Below are 18260 nucleotides of genomic sequence, written 5' to 3'. Positions count from 1 at the left end.
AAAAAAAAAACATTTTAAAGGCTCTTCAACAAAAGTCTGTACACACAATGAAGTGAATGGGGGAAAAAAAATGGATCCACCCATACAAACTTCAAAGAATATTTTTTCAATCAATGAAAATGAAAATGGTTGAGAGAAGTAAAAAAAAATTTGAATAAAATCAACCATACAACCAAAAAAAAAAAAAAAAAATGAAACGAAACAAACATTAACATTCAATGTATAAAAAGGGTACTTTTTCATTGTTCTTTCTCAAACAATTGTTGTTGTTGTTTGCTTTCTCTCTTTTTACATGGACAAACATTCATTCATTCATTCATTCATTCACAGGGCATCATCACGAATATTTCTCATTTTGGTTTTTTTTTTGCTTTCAAGAAAATTTTTTTTTCTTTTTTTTGGTTCCACTATATGACGGAACGTGTTTTGTACAAGAAAAAAAAATATAGAAAGTAATAATAAACTTTAGTTATGCATTATTTAACACGGTAAATGATGATTACACATAATTCTCTTTGCGTGTGTGTGTGTGTGTGTCTGTGTGTCTGTTCCATAAAATGAAGATTCAAAAAAAAAAAATGATGCATCAGTAGTGGTTACATCACTTCTTATATGATGATTTTTTTTTCTTGGTACTCTTGAAATCAACCACCACCAGCACCACCACCGCCAGCAACTAAAAAAAACAACCAAAGAATTTTTTTTTTTTTTAATACTCACAAAACTCATTTTCCATTTTGAAAATTTTCTGTTTCTCTCTCTCTCTCTCCGTTTATAAAATGAACAAATTTAAGGAGAAAAAAAAACTTTCCAATGAGCCGTCATTTATACTATTTTTTTTTCCTGTTTGCCAATTCTTCTCTTTTTCGCATACAATATGCACGCTAAGCTTTGTTTAGATACGGTTTTTACGATTTTTTATATGAAGAAAATTATGAAATGAAAAGAAAAAACGTTTTTTTTTTTTGGCCATAGATGGAAAAATTTTAAACGACACGAAACATGAAACATCATCATCAATAGTACCGATTTTCGAAATAGGAATTCAGATGAATTGAAATGAAATTTAAAAGAAAATTCTTTATAAAAAAAAGAGAGAAAAATAAATTATTATTGCATTATTAATTGCAAAGGCAGAATATCTACCCAAAAAAAACGTGTGTGCATGAACTGAAAAATGAAAATGCATCGTAGAATTATTTTTTTTATTTTTATTCTTCCAAAATTCTTTAAAATTTTTTTTTTCGTTTGCCCTGATGTTACTGGTGCTCATTTCAACGTCATTATAATCATCTGGGTTTCTTATATTCTCATCATTTTTCATATATATACATTATAAATTATTTACATTTTCTTCATCATAATTCAAAAACAGCGAATTGGTGATTGAAGAATGAATGAATGAGAAAAAAAAAATTCAAGAATTTCTTCTACCATTGTAGTAGTGTGTGTGTGTGTGTCTGTGTGTGTATGGAAATGCATGCATTTGCAAAAAAAAAAAATTCATTCGTCGACAGATTGGTTATTTGATATGGGACAAAATTTTTCTCCTTATTTTTTTCCATCTAATGATAATTCCTGTAATATATTTGGAGCTCGTGTAAATAATTCTACAATTTCAAATGAATTCCCTGGACAATCTTAAGACCTACATTGTATACACCAGTATTCAAATGATGATGAAGAGAATTTTCTTTTCCTACTGCTTTGAATATATCAAAATTGCTCACATTGAGCTTCATGTTTACATCATCATCATCATCATCAAATGAAATGGTTAGAAGTAAAATTTTTTTTTTTTTTGATTCTTTAACTTTGTTTTTTTCCCCGTTCACTCGATTTTTTTTCTCTTTTTATGGGTGTGTCATTAGACATTGAGATGATGACGATGATGATGATGAGACAGAAAAAAATTTCATATGTCGGTGGTGTATGGTGAAAAAAAAGGATGGAAAATGAGAATTTTTTTCCTTCTTCTTCTTCTTCTTCTTCATTTTCCTTTTCGATTATTAATATTATTTTTTTTTGTCTGTTACATCTTTTCATTCATGTGTGTGTGTGTGTGGAAATGCAATTCCCACAAGTGCTATAATGTCTCAATGCAGAAAATTCATATATGATGATGATGATGATGGGGCTTGATAAACACTACAGAAACAGAAAAAAAATTACTATTAGATCAACAAACACAATGCACTATGGATGATGATAAGAATATTTTGTTTCATCATCATCATCGGTAGATAGGTAAGCAAATATGCAGGTCATTTCATTTCTGAATATTTTATCATCATCATCATCATCATCATCATTAATGTTATTACATCGTTGTTAGCATGATGAAACAAACAAAAAAACCCGTCATATCATCATGAAATGAATAAAAATTCATAAAACAATGACAATTGTCATCAATAATTTTTATAATTTATAAAATGTATCATTTCTTGAATAATAATATTCTGAGAAATGATATTCGTTTCAAGAATCATTATAAAAAAAACACATTAAGATCGCCTGCACTGTGATAATATAGGAATTCTGTTTAAACTAGCCAATGATAATCGATCGATACTTTGGATATAAAATTTTTTTACGATCAAAATTGCAAACGACTATTCACCAAAAACACTATCCAGTTATGTTTAGTACTGACACAAGCAAATAATCGGACTTTTGGTTTTGGTTATTATTCGTGATCGGATATATATGTGTGTTTGCAACAATACAAAATGGATCCAGAATGAGAATTGTCATCGTTCTACTTTTAGTTTCTAGATATCTATCTATGTTATCACAAAATTCCATTAGACTATACAGTGATAGCTTGGTTTAATGGTTTGACCATTCATTAATAGATGGCCCATTTTTAATCAAAACTTTCTTTCGAATTCATAGTCGAGTTGTTTGATTCAGTTGTTCACAAACATTAAATGATAAACATTAGTTAACCGTGATGTTACCGTATATATAGTAGTCAATGATTATGGTTGGCCAAAATCACCAATGATTGTGGCCATTCAAACATTCACAAATATCACAATCACTAATATCGATTTCCGATAGTCATATTCATTTTCGCCATTGTCATCATCCATTTTATTTTGCCACTTTATCTTGTTTGCTTGCTATTTTTGGCTGAATAATTCTGTTTTCAACAGAAACAGAAAATTTCGATTCGATTTTTTTTTCCATCTTTATGTATTGTTTCGGTTGATAGTCATCAAGATTGTTGAAATTCACACACACACACACACACACATACACAGACACACGCAATGGACAAAATACTGGACATAAACATACATTAATTAAATGTAATGGCTCAATATTAGGCGAAAAAAAAGAATCGTAAGAAAAAAGAAAATCATTCGATCCATGGAATGATTTTCTATGAATGAAATGTGTATGTGGTCAGTATTAACAGGATTTTTTTTCTTTATTCGATTGATTTCTGCTTCGATTAATCATCCGCGATGTGTGTGTGTGTGTTTTGGGTGTTTATGTAAAAACTGACAAATAGAAAGAGAGAACAGAAAAAAAATGAAAGTTTTAAACTTGATGTGAATTTTATTTCATCATTCAGAATTGAATAATGATCATCATGATCATTGAATGGATGGATGAAGACCATTAGAAGTTTTTATTCACAGGAAAATTATTCTACTGTCCAGTATGAATTGTAGATGAATTCAATGAAATTGCATCTGAATAGATCATGTCATCAACAACAACAACAACGAAACAACAACAACGAAACAACGACAAACAAGAACAAGTATTTCCAAAATGGCTGGCCAAATAGTGCAAATTTCAATGAAGATGTAGATTTTTTTTTTTTCACTGTGCTTTATGTTTTCGTATTCAAATTTTTTCTTTTTCATTTCATTTCATCATGTATTCTAAATGGAAAATATCTACAAGTCAGAAAATGAGAGAAAAAAAAACTAAAGTAAAGTAAAGTGTATTGGTTATGCAAAATAGGCCAACAACACACATGAACGAAAATCAAATCAAATTTTATATTAGGACGATGACTATTATTACATAGTTGAAGTTGGATTGGAAACCAAATGAACCTTGAAGAATTTGTTGTTGTTGTCTTTTTTTCTCTCTCTCTCTCTTTCTCTCACTGGTTCTAGGAAGGAAAAAAAACTTTTAAATTTAAATTTCTTATTTTTCCATCCATATATAGATCAAACGAAAAAAATTTAAAATTCAAAATGATTTGGATTTCTATGAATAACAAACAAACAAACAAACAAAAAACACGGTAACGATAAAAACTATTACTAACCTGTGGGCGTAATGTACTTATGTTGAAATATGAAACTGTTTGAAATAAAAGTTGCTGTTCAGATTTGATTATTGTCGACGATGACGACGACAACGATGATGATGATGATGGTTGTGATGTAAAAAAATTTGTTGGTTTCAATTGAAATGTGCTGGTTTTATAACGATATAAATGTTGTTGATTATTTGTCGATGATGATGATGATGATGATGATGAACCAGTGTATTGTAAATTGATTAAATTGGCATCCAAATCTGTTAAATTAATTTGATTTCTTTGCCAAATAATTGTTGGTGCCGGTATACCTGTGGCCATACATTTCAATGAAAGTTCTTGTTGATTCATCAATATTTGTTCATTGAATGTTTGTATTAATTTTGGTGATGATTGATACATTGTTATCAATGTTGATGATTGTAACCATTGTTCAAAATCAGGACCACCATTTATCCGAACAAAACATTGATAAATACCGGCATCCGAATATTCGAGGTCATATATTCGAAGCACGTTTCGTTGATGGCCAAAAATTTCATAATGTTGTTGTTGTTGTTGTTGTTGTGGATTATTCGATGATTTACTGGTAGAAAAAAACCTTTCAGCATTTGTTCGGCCATATTTGTTGTTGTCATTATTGAAAACATTATTATTATTATTATGATCAATAGTCGAACTGATTGGCACTTGATTATGATACCAGTAATAAGTAATCATAAAACGTGATTGTAACACTTGATTTAACAATTTTATACGACGATATTTCACTAATTCTGGATCAAGATTTGTAGATGATGATGATGATGGTGATATAAAATCATCATCGATATGATTATGATCCAAATCATTATCATCATCATCATTTGGTTCATTCATTAATGGTGGTAATAATGATAACAGATCAAACATTGTTAATAAATGTGTTAGATTACATGATAATGTTAATATATCACCCGGTAAATATGGACCTGAACCAGTACGATGTGTTTTATGATTCATAATAGTCATATTTAAATGTAATAAACGTTTTGAAAGTAAATCAGTTTCATGGCGAACTTGAAAATGAGAATTATTGGCAACACAAACATAGGTACCAACATCACGAATTGTTGGCTGATTTATACGAATATGACGGGCAGTTATTGTATAATGCGTTGACCATGATGTTGATTGTGATGATGATGATGATGATTGTAAAGGCTTTAAATGATGAGCAATAAAATCATCGACACCACCTGGTTGTCGCCGGTAATGTTTTGGATCAAAATAACTGAGAAAATACCAAGTAATATTTGGTGGTGGTTGAGCATCAAATGAACAATAAATATCAATTGGTTTATGTGATAAATAATGATTTTGATGACGGTTATCATCACCATCAGGATAATCATTATCATCATCGATTGTCAATGTACGACGTAATGATGCATCCAAATTATATCGTGGTCTATACGAAATGTGACTTGATTGATCTATATGTATATATTCGATAAAGAAAAACAAAACGAAACATTAAAAAACCCAAATCGATTAAGGAATCAATTATCCGGTCATCATTAGATTTATTACAATCAATTTATACATCAAATGGCTTAGTATTTTATGGTTTTTTTAAATAATGAAAAAGCCATTTTTAAACACTAAAACTGATTAAGAATGAAGAGAAAAAATAAAATCATTTACCTCTTAATTTAATTCTAGCCCAATTGGATGAATCGTAACGTTCACCGGTTAAACGATGTGCCATACGGCAACGAAATTGTCGTCGTAGATCATTCGTACGGATGGCGGCAATCAATAGCTCACCGGAAGGCAGTACATAATATCTTGTATCAGCTGGTATATCTATGGGGAAATATAAATCATCATCATCATTATCAACAGTGATAAATATTTAGAATGAAAAAGTGAAATGGTAAGCATCGTTTTCATTTTGTGTAACAAGAAAAACATCCAAAGAAAGTTTTTTTCAGATGGAAAATGAAAAAAAAATTCCAGATAAAACTAAAACAACGAAAACAACAACACAAAGACAATATTGCTGGCTTGCAATTTTGAATTATTTATTAACTTTCAAGTTGTGAATTGTATTTTTTCATCATTTTCAAATGGCTGCTGTTTGTTGTTGTTGTTGTTTTTTGTTCCGTTATCAACGTAATCAAAACCATTTTGGACAATGAAACAAAAAAAAATATGATAAAATGGTCAAGATGTGTAGAACATAATAACAGAATATCATGAATTATCGATTATTGGTCAATATCGTTTCAATATCAGAGAAATAATGGAAAAAAGATAGCCCACATGGGCATTCACTACTTTATTTATTATTTGGTTCAAATGTTATCTTTTGTGCCATTTTTCTTTGGTGTTCAGGGATTCATTCATTCATTTTTTTTGCATTTGAAAATTGTTTCCAAATAAAAGAATGATGATGATGGTGGAAAAAAAAATTTGAGGTCAACTAATATTCAATTTGATCGATTGACAAGATGATAATACGTTGGTAATCATAATCAAAGATTAGTTTGCTGTATAAAGTAGATTTTCCTTGTAATTTTAATATTAATATATAAAAATGAAAACAAACACAACGAAAATCGACACGAAAAAAATCAATATCAGAATAAATGAACATGATTAGCAAATTTTGTTATGTACAGAAAATTGAAAATCATTTTTATCAATGTTCATTGTTAACTAAACACACACATGTTTTTTTTTGTTTATTTTTCTCCATTCAAATTCAGAATCGCCCAATTGAATTGATTGAAAGACTATGTTATTATTATTATGGTCAGCCTGAAAAAGCCATAATGATTATGATGATGATGGGCAGAATTATATATTCAAATAAATGACAAAGATTTTTAGGCGTTTGTTTGTAATCAAAAATTTTATCTTGTGTGTGTGTGTATGTGTGTGTGGTCAGTGAAAAAAAAATTCAATATTTAACCCTAATTGATTAATGTTTAAATGACCATAACCATTAAGTGAATAAAAATGAAAAAAAACTGACAATATCAAAATGAAAAAAAATCATTCATTATGGTACAAGTGTGTATGGCACAAAAAAAATGACCAAAAATGCAAAAATCAAAGATAAAACAAATTATTGTTTAGCAGAAAAAAAGGTAGGACGCCTTTTTTTCTGTTGATGATGATGGTCTGATAATTGAAAACAATCGATTTCAATCTTGAATATGTGTGTTTTTCATGCAAAAAAAAATGGCATGAAAGATTACAACCAACGCCAAAAAAAAAACAACTAGCTGTATAACTGAAAGAAAAAACCTGACACAAAGAAATTCAGGTTTACAAATCAAATTCTTTGAGACAGAATAAACTCGAAATGTAATTGAAAAAAAATAACCGCGGTGATCAATAATTTAAGAAAATGAAATCAAAAACAAAAAAAAATGATAAATGTGAACAAAAAAAAAACGTAAATCTTTATCTTTGTTGATTGTCATTCTCGTTTTTTTTGTGTCGTTCATCATCATCATATCGATAATACATTTTGGATTTGATGAAAATGAATGAATGAAAAAAATATTTCAAATAATAGTCACATTTGGGTGCCATCATAAAAAAAAGGCCACCACCACCACCACCACCGCCAGCACCAGCACCAGGAAACCTAAGTTAAATCTGAAATATCACAAGAATATACAACAGAATTCTGTTGGAAAAAAAACTGAATCATACACACACACACGCACACGCGTCCAGAATATATTAGATGAAATGATGATTATTGAAAAAGGCGTTACTATTCAATTTATTTCATTTCATTTTGATCCCGATTTCATGTTCAAACAGAAAACAGCATAGAATCGAATGGCGAATGATTGTGAATGAGTAAAAATGTTGCCTTTTGATGTCATATACACACACACACAGATATACAAAAGAATCGAAAATTTTTTTTTTTCCATAGTGAATTTTAGTTAAACAAAAGAACGAGAGAGAGTGAGTGAGTGAGAGTGGAAAAAAGTTAATTTCGTTTCTCGGTTTCACCAAAAACCAAAAAAACAAAAAACAAAACAGAAGAAGAAAAGATTCAAAAGTATTCAATCTTTTTGATTTTCTTGTTACATTTTTTTTTGTTTTGTTTTTCATTTTCATTTTCAATTTTGATTTTGATTTTGTTTTCGTTTTCGTTTCAATTGAAAATCAAATTGTGGTTAAGAATTGGTAAGAAAAAAGTGTGTTAGCACACACACACACACACATCACACACCCAGAAAAAAAAGAAATTCTCCTACGAATGAATGAATGAAAATGAAATGAAACAACGCCTTAAATGTATTTGTGAACGCGCGCGAATGGTTCTAATGACTATGCCAATAACGACAGTGAAGCCAACTTTTTTTTTAATGTTAAGTTGTTGCACGAGAAGTATGGTATTTGCATAAAATTTTAATTATCCAACAATGTGAAATAATGAAAGAAAAAAAACAATGATGATGATGATGATGATCAATCTAATCTTGTTCGAATATAATTTGAACCAAAATGAATGTTCAATTTTGTTCATTTTATTTCAATCATATATACGGCTGCTTTTATTTTTTTGTTCTGTTGATTATATTTGCATAATATTTGCGTGTCCTATGGAACAACGATTGTGATAACAACAACATCCGATTATCGAATTCAATGAGGTCGTAGAGAAAATTTGTTCGAATAATCAATAAATGAGCTAGAGATAGAAAGAGAAACAGGATGAAAAGCATAAATGTTTCGAGGCTAATAATCATGATGATGATGATGATGATTATTGTGAATAATTTTCAGTGATGAAAACAATTTACATTGAATTGCAATAAAGAAAGCGAAAAAAAATTGGAAATAATTATTCCAATTGGCCATTGTATTTGGTATATCTTCTTTATGGTGATAATGATGATGATTTTTTTTTTTTGGTTCACGGATGATTCAAATTCTGAATAAATTCCTATATATATTGTATGTATTTATTGTCATTATAGATGCAATTATATGCAAATTTTTTTTTCTTTACCACCACAGTAAACTATGTTTCCGTGAGTGTGGTTAAATCACGATGCTCAGAGTGGCAAAAAATGGAAAAAAATAACCAATTTGAAACACAAGGAATACGAATCATAATTGTGTGACTGGAAAAAAAACTGACAATTTTCATATATCATAACAATAATATAACAAACCATAACCCAGATGAAGAGTGATAACAATTATTCAAATTTTATTCTTTCTCGTTCACCCTATAACACACCTATATGATAATGATAACAATGATTATGATGATGACAAATGAAAAACTACATTCGGTTTTTTTTTCTTCACTGATTTGACGTTGTTAAGTGGTGTAGTGTGTTCAACTTACACACACACACACAAAAAAAAGTGGACATGTAAACCATAGAATAGTGAGAAAAAGACAAACTATTGTTGAGAATGTTGTTTTTAGTGGAGAAAAAAAAGAAAAAAAAATTCTGTGCTGTGCGAATAAACCTTAGCAGACCTAAAAAAAATTATAAAATCAATTCACGTATTATTCAAGCATTCTCTCCTTAACTCTTGATGTTGATCTTAGTGTTTTTTTTTATTTTTTTTTCTTCTTCCTAATGTTGTATATATTCATTTGATTCTCATCTGGATCTCACGGAATTATTCAATGAATGAATTCTTGGTGTCTTTTTCTTTGACGATGTATCCGGACAAAATGGATGAAACTAGAGCATCGTTTTTTTTATTATAAAATTTAATTAATTTAATTTTCATTTTCATTCCTGAAACACCAGAGAAAATAAACGACACTCCATACACACACACACACACACACATGCACACACAAACTTGGAATTGACGTTTACACAGTGTTACAGCCTGGTTACGATGAGAATTTATTATTGTTGTTCATCATCATCATCATCATCATCGTAGACTATTGAAAAATATAAAAAAAACACACAGAAACCAAACGACAAACAGCCACGATCCAGAATAAAAAAATACGCAATGGAATAATGATCCATGATCATTAATCTTTGAATGAAATGAACCAACACAAACTGGTGGATATATGGGTGGGTGAAAAAAAAACAAAAATAAAGCAAAACAAACCTAGTTCAAGTGAACACACACACACACACACACACACTTTGTATGTATACGTAATATATGAATTCAAAATTTCATCTTTCATGTAACCAAAAAAAAAAAAAAAAAAAAAAGGTTAAAAGGCTCAATGTTTGTGTGTGTGTGTGTGTGTGTGCGATGAAAACAATTGAAAATCAAAGAAAAATTGAAAACTAAATCAAGCGAAAATTTCTTCATCAAAATAAAAAAAAAATCGTGATCGGTTATCATACACTATATATATAGTGGGAATCATTGTCAACGTATAAACAACAATCGGGCGAAGAAAAAAAATCATCATCATCATCTTCTTCACTCAATTATGGGGAGGGGAGGACAGAGGGAACGGTGGTTTTCCCTATTTAATCTATATTAATCTATAATAATGATGATTTCATTAAATGTTTTTGTGACTTTTTTTTCTGCTATAGATCATTGAGATGATTCTTCATCATGATTATGTTAAATTTTGTTTTTGGCTTTTTTTTCGAGAATCTATAGATCGTCAATATTGATGTGATTGAATTTCGTTCTAAATGAAACGAAAAAAACAGACACACACACACACACACGCAGACAAGAAAAGCATCGCAAAAAATGGCAAGAAAAATAAAAAAAAAATCAATCTTCAAACTCTGTTTGGGTTTCGAGTTTTTTTTCCAAATAAATAAATAAGGCCAACTACTACTAATGTGTGTGTGTGTGTTTGTTTCTGTATAAACACTATCCATCCAATGGTATGGAAATGTCGCCATGAAAAAAAATCTTTCATGGAGACAATCTGTCAAATTATAAACAACAACAACAACAAAAATTGGGGATGGGAAATAGTTGGCCTTGGGGATCCAAAACACACACACACACACATAGAGAGAAGAAAACGATGCAATAATTCCATACACAGAGAAAAAAAATAGGAGCGAAGATCAAAAGGTTAAGTATTTTTGAAGTAAAAGAAAAAAAAATTTTATTTTTTCTCTCTCTCTCTCTCTCTCTCTCATTGAATTCATCATGACAGAATGAATGAATGAATGTGAACACAACGATAAAGATGAAATAAAAAGAGTACCATTTTCCGAGAGAGAAAGTAAAGAAAAAAAAAGAAAAAAAAGAGTGGTTGAGTGATTTATTGAATTTTTACTTTTTTTTCGGCTTGAATCTTGTGTTTTTTTTTTTTTTTTTTTGCTTGCTGTTATTATTATTTTTTGTTTCATAAACACACACAGTATATGTATGAATCAAGCAGCAAGCAAGCAAGCCAGCCAGCCAGCCAGCCAACTGAGCAAATATCGTTAGATAGACCAATGGAATTACTTGGAATCATCAGGAAACAAAAAAAAAAATTTTTTCATTTGCCAAGCATATCATTTATAATTCTTTCTAGATTCATTTTCGTTGTTGTTGTTGTCGTTGTTTTTGTTGTTGTTGTTGTTACATAATTAATTATATTCGGAATCCAAATTAATACCCGTAATGTTCATTACAATGGTTGAAAAATTGTTCAAGCGGTCAACGGTGTGTTTTGTGTGTGTGTGTGCGTATGCTAGATTCTGATGTCGTTGCATCTCTCACATAACAATGACTACAAACAGAGTACAAAAGTCAAAACATTTGAACCGAAATTTTTGTTCAAAATGAGAAATACGAAAAAAAAATTCACAAACAAAAATGATGAAAATCTACAATCACATACATTTTTTCTCTAGTTTAGTTTCAGATTTTCACTTCAACGCTTTCCATTTTGTGTCAACAAACAAAACAAAAAAAAAACTTTTGAAAACAAAAAAAAAAATATGAAGAGAAACTTGAAAAATTCATATGAATTTGAATTAAAATTTTTGTAGAAAAATAAAATGATGAACAAAACAAAACAAAATAAAGTAGAAAAATTATAATTAAAAAAAAATGCAATGCTTCAAAAATGAAATCATCATTCATTTTGGTTTTTCGAGATTTGAACCATTTAAAAAAAAGAATATATTCTGTATACTTACAAAAATTCGTATAATAACTATAACCATTACCATTATGATGATGATGTTGTTGTTGTTGTTGTTGTTGTTGTTGTCCAGTATTTGAACCATAGTTGCCCATAGTAGTTGTGATCATATCTTGTTGTTGTAATTGATATTGATAATCAAATGGTAATATAATATCATCATCATCGGTTATCCATGCAACCACTTGATATAGATCAGATGTACTTGTACATTTTATTATTGCATCATTACCATCGGTTACAGTTGTATCGTATGCACGTATACTTGGTGGTTGTATGTTTGTTGTTGTTGTTGTTGTTGTCGTTGATGATGCTATGCTGGATGGCGATGAAGATGACGATGATGATGGTGAAGATGCAAAATTCTTTTCAAAAACTACAATGAATGAGAGAGAGAGAGAGAAAAAAAAAGACAAAAATGAATGAATCTGAAAATTTTAATAATTCATTTTGTTTCCACTTATATATCGTCATTATTTCATGATGATGATGATGATGATGGCTGTCTATTTTCATTTGAATCGCTCATTTTTTTTTTTTGGTTCAATTCTTTTTTCGGTTTAATAATATTCTGGGTGACAACCACCACCACCACCACCACCACTATGCTCATTATTCAAAACATTCACAATTAATGAGTGCGTTGTGTGTGTGTGTGTGTGTGTGTCTTATTAATTTTATGATGTGATAATTTCTTTTTCTTCTCATTCTTTTTTGCATCAATTCTTACATTCAACTCAATTATCGTCATCATTAGGATGACGATGATTATGATATTCATGATTCGAATGAATGAATAAAAAATATTAAAATGAATGAAATGAATGAAAAAATCTAGTAATCAAAAGAATATAGAACAATGAATATAGGCAGATGTCAGTTTTCATTGCTCCATCATCATCATCATCATTGTTATCGATGACAATTAAAACAATTATATGCAATGGCATCATCTCCAAACAAAAAAAAAATGATTTAAACGTAAATTGAAAGAAAAAAAGTTTTTTTTGTTCTCTCGGTCAAAGTTTCATTCTTGTTACAGATTGTTTCGATGTTTTTATTATGTTTCGGAAACTTTCTCACCTAACGAAAGAAAGAAAGAAAGAAAGAAAAATTTTTAGCCGATGATGCTTCCTTGGCCGATCTGGTGAAACACACTAATCGAAAGCAGCTAAAGTTTTCTAGTCGGCCAAAAAAAAATAAGAATAAAAATCTTCATGATTCATGTCATAACATTTTGACAAAAGCAAAAAAGACAGAACTAAGAATGAAGAAAAAAAAGAATAAAAATCTTATCCACAAAATAGCGACACATGTTTCGTTTGAAATTGTTGTTGTTGGAAAACTTTATTTCTGGCCTCATTCGTTTTTACCAAATTGACCAATTTTTTTTTTATCCAGAAAGTGTGAGTGAAAAACAAAAATCATTTCCAATACACACACACACACACACACACACACAGGCACACACAGGCAGACAGAATAATCAATATCCATTCACAGTTGTTAATCGAATGGGCATAATAATGAAAATAATGATTTGATCAATGGTTCAATAATGATTAGAATTAATGTGCCGCAACTTTGTTTTTTTTTGTCTCTCTTTTTTTGATCATCATGGTGGCCATGATAATAATGATGATGATGATGATAAGAAAATGACGACAACAGAAGTAGTAATTTCTGAACTCGACAACTCGATTAATTTCTTTTGCTTGTTTTTTTTTCTCATTCATTCATTTGTATTTTGTCGCTGCTGTTGATGTTGTTGTTGTTTATATCGAAACATTCGAAACAACAACAACAACAAAAAATGACCGATGGATACAAGTGTAAATGATGGAGATGGAGCATTGTGTATGATTGATTCATTTTTTATATATAGAATATTTATCCAAATAGAATTTCTATTTTCTCTTTGTCATTCCTTAGTTTCAAACAAAACAGATTTAAACATAATCAGATGCCCTGTATTAATTTTTCTCTTCATATCAATCCTTTGATATTTTTAAAAGTTCAAGTTTTCCGGTTTTTCAGTTATCGGATTTTATACCGACAATTTCTAAATTCCGTTATAAAATCTGAACTCGTTTTTTAAATTCCCATTCTAGTTTATGTGTATGATAATTGTTTATATTGAACAACATGACAACATGATAACATGATGGAGACGAGAAACCGGAAAAAATAACAAAAATTTTTGAGGAAAAACTTTCCAAACTAACCATTTGAACGGATAGCAAAAAAAAAAAAAAAAAAATTCCGGAACATCTGATGATGATCAGTAAAAAAAATTTCAAGCTTTATAACACACACACACACAAATTTTCCTCACATCACAGAATAAAAAGTAAATTTAATTTTTTTTTTTGTTTTTGTTTTGGAAATCCGGATCAAATCAATTTCAGTTTTATCATCATCATCATCATCATCGTCATTGACGTGTATATTATGTTATGATATATCGATGGATGGAGGGTAAGTAAAAAAAAAACAATGTTTGTTCATACACACACACACACACACACACACACCCACGCACGACAATATAATATCCGTTGCATTAAAAACTGTAAAAGACATCATAATCAATTGATGATGTTTGGACAAATTTAACGAGCAAAAAAACAAAACAAAAAATGCAATGTTCCACTGCTGCTGCTGCTGCTGTCATTGTCAATGTCACTGTGGTGATGGTGTTTGATGTATCACGCTATCGAAAAAAAAAATTTGAAAAAGAAAAAAATTTTTTCCACAGATTTCATATATTGTATAACAGAATTGTATGTCATTCAATTTTCATTTTCCATAATGTTATTGATTTCTTTTGCTTTTTTTTGTGCATCTCCATAGATGTGTGTGTGTAAATGTGTGTGTGTGTGTATTTGAAATATTGAATGCAAAAAAAAACGAAAAAAAAATTCCATTCCAACACTTACCAACAGTAACATGTATTGAACGGGAAATAATTCTACCTAAACCACCGTTAAATTCAACAACACAACGATAAAGACTATTGTGTAATTCATTTGCAATACTTGTATAGGCTGTATTCATATTGATTTGATTATTGTTATTATTGTTGGACGTTGATGATGATGATGATTTAGAATCAATCGATGATGATGATGATGATGATGATTGTTCATAACCAAAAGGCATAAATGCTAATGAACCATCTGAACGGTGTTCACGTATACCGGTTACATCTAATGCCGGTACATATTGTTCATCATTCAATGAACGTTCATCACGTACTTCCCAATATATTTTTGATATTAAATTTTCAATATCATATTCATTATTATTGTTATTATTATTATTATCAAAAAAATGACCATCTTTTGATCGTAAATGTGATGCTGTGGATGATGATGATGATGTATCAAGTAAAACTTTTCGAAATCCAATTTGACAAGGCAATTGATGACCATATTGATTGGAATATTTTACAAATCCATATGGTTCTTGTATAAAATATGGTATATAAGCTATATTTGGCCAAATATTTGTCGATAACAATGTTGCCGATGATGATGATGATGATGGTCCATTCGATGATAATGATGATGATGATATTGAATTAATTGATGAAGTTGATGATGAATGAAGCTCATAATAATGATGATGATGATGTAATGTTTCAACATATGAACGTATCACTCGTCGTAGATGTTCACCACCACTACTACTGCTACTACTGCTACTACTGTTTCCGACCATTTCCGATGATTCGTTATTCCGTTGGAGAATATTTTCATCTAATAAGAATGTACAGAATAAGAAAAAAAAAAGAATCAAAGAAAAAAAAATTGAATTAATTTTTAATAATTTAAAATGTGGAATTTTTTTTTTCTCAACAAAAACTTTTTTTTCTCCATAGAATCAACAATGAATGAATAAAAATATTCTGCAAATCTAATAACGATAAATTCGTGTGTGTGTGTGTGTGTGTGTATGCGATGTGTGTATTTTGAATTTTAAATTTCTTGAAAAGTTCTTGGTCTTAGTGTTCTATAGAAGCTTCAGGCAAATTTTATTCCACACTGATGATAATGATGATGCGAACAAATCGAATAATAATAATAATAAAATGATCCAACAGAATGGAAAAAAAGAAAAAAAAATTTAAATTCTACAAAAGAATTCTAAACAGTCAAAATTAGAGAAAATAAAATTCGTGTTCGGGGGGGGGGGTTATTATTCATAACGAATCATCAGAACATATTATAGATGTATATGCAAGTATTGCACATTGATCCAGATAAAAAAAAAAAAACATCCACTGAAATAAAAATGACAACAACAACAACAACAACAACAAACGATAATTAGATTAATTTGACTTTTGTATGTTCCCAAAAAATTCCAAATCCCGAAACAGCAGCAATGATAATAATAACAACAACAACAACAACAATCGAATCTGAAAGACCGACTCTGGTCGAGACAGATGAAAGGAAATTCGAGAAGAAAAAAAAACCAAAAATAAAAACCGCAATGAAATGGAATAGTGAAATAAACAAGAATTGGTTTTGGCAATTAAATTAAAGACTTTTGACTTTGGAAATGAAACAACAACAACAACAACAACCAAAAAAAACCGCAATGAGATCAAAGAATTCGAATATTTTTTTTTCTTTATTGGAATCATCAACTGGAACCATTCAAAGTAAGTAAAGATCAAAGACATTAAACATGAACTTAAATTGTCCGTGTGTGTGTGTGTGTGCGTTTGAGATGTCAATGTCATTGATACATCTGAAAGCAAATGATGGAAAATAACGACAAAAGCAAAAAAAAAGAATAAAAATAAAGTGTCCACCACCACCACCACCACCAATGGTGTTCATATAGTAAAAAGAAACACTGGAACATTGAAACAACTTTGTGATGGACATGTTTCATTCTTGTCATGTCGTTTGTTGTTGTTGTTGTTGTTGTTTTTTTTAATTTCAAATAAACAACAACAACAACAAAAAATCAATGAAATAAGCCAGATGTATGATGATGATGATGTTGATGCACATGTCCATTTTGTTTATTCGGACACACACACACACACGCCTATTTGGATGAAAACAATTTTTTTTTTCATTTTATAGTATAAAGGCCCTGTAGACATGTGTTTGTCACGTTGACATGTCAAAACTATAAACTAAAACGACGATGACGACGACACAACAACAACAATCTCATCGGCGTGTGTGTGTGTGTGTGTGTGTGTTTGCGTGGACAAAGTAGAATTTTCCATTTTGGATCAAGTGATCGATTGTTTCGTTATATGTGTGCATGTTGTATGGACAGGACAGAATTGACGATTTTCAAAACTGAGACACAGACACACACACACACACACCGTAAAATGGATATTGTCCACTATGGTAAAAGTTTCAATTCTTGAATCAAGGAATTTTTTTCTCCCAGTTTATCAATCAATAATTTATGGTTTTTGTCGTTTACAAAAAAAAAAGAGAAGAGATACGTCTCGATTCAATGGATTCTCTATGTGAATAGGGGAAAAAAATGCTCGGATTTTTTTTCCATGAAAAGTGAATCAAATTGACAAAGATTATTATGATCATATATACACTAATCATAACACAATTTCATCATTGAAGATTATGTGATTGAAACAAATCAAATATGGTGGTCATCATCATTTTTAATTAGTCGCCATTGAATGATTATTATATGGGCCACATATCCACATTTCGTTTGATTTTTTTTTTTTTTTTTTTGATTTGAAACACGAGCCATTCTGTTGTGTGTTTGTGCATGTATCATCGAAAGAAAGAAGAAGAAGAAGAATAAAAAAAAACACCATACCATTGAAATGGT

General features: G+C 29.7%; 1 protein-coding gene across 1 annotated transcript in view; it reads right to left on the bottom strand.

Moving 5' to 3' along the window:
* Positions 1-18260, bottom strand: part of LOC124496176 (uncharacterized) — a 32491-nt gene that overhangs the window by 10585 nt on the left and 3646 nt on the right. Inside the window, 4 exon segments of the mRNA XM_075733297.1 lie at positions 4298-5766; positions 5978-6139; positions 12415-12795; positions 15359-16180. Coding sequence (XP_075589412.1) covers positions 4298-5766; positions 5978-6139; positions 12415-12795; positions 15359-16180 — 2834 coding nt within the window.

This window comes from Dermatophagoides farinae, chromosome 8, assembly GCF_024713945.1.
Source record: "Dermatophagoides farinae isolate YC_2012a chromosome 8, ASM2471394v1, whole genome shotgun sequence".
NCBI classification, from domain to species: Eukaryota; Metazoa; Arthropoda; class Arachnida; order Sarcoptiformes; family Pyroglyphidae; genus Dermatophagoides; species Dermatophagoides farinae.
Note: the sequence above shows the minus strand (reverse complement) of the source record. Positions and strands in the feature narration are given on the sequence as shown.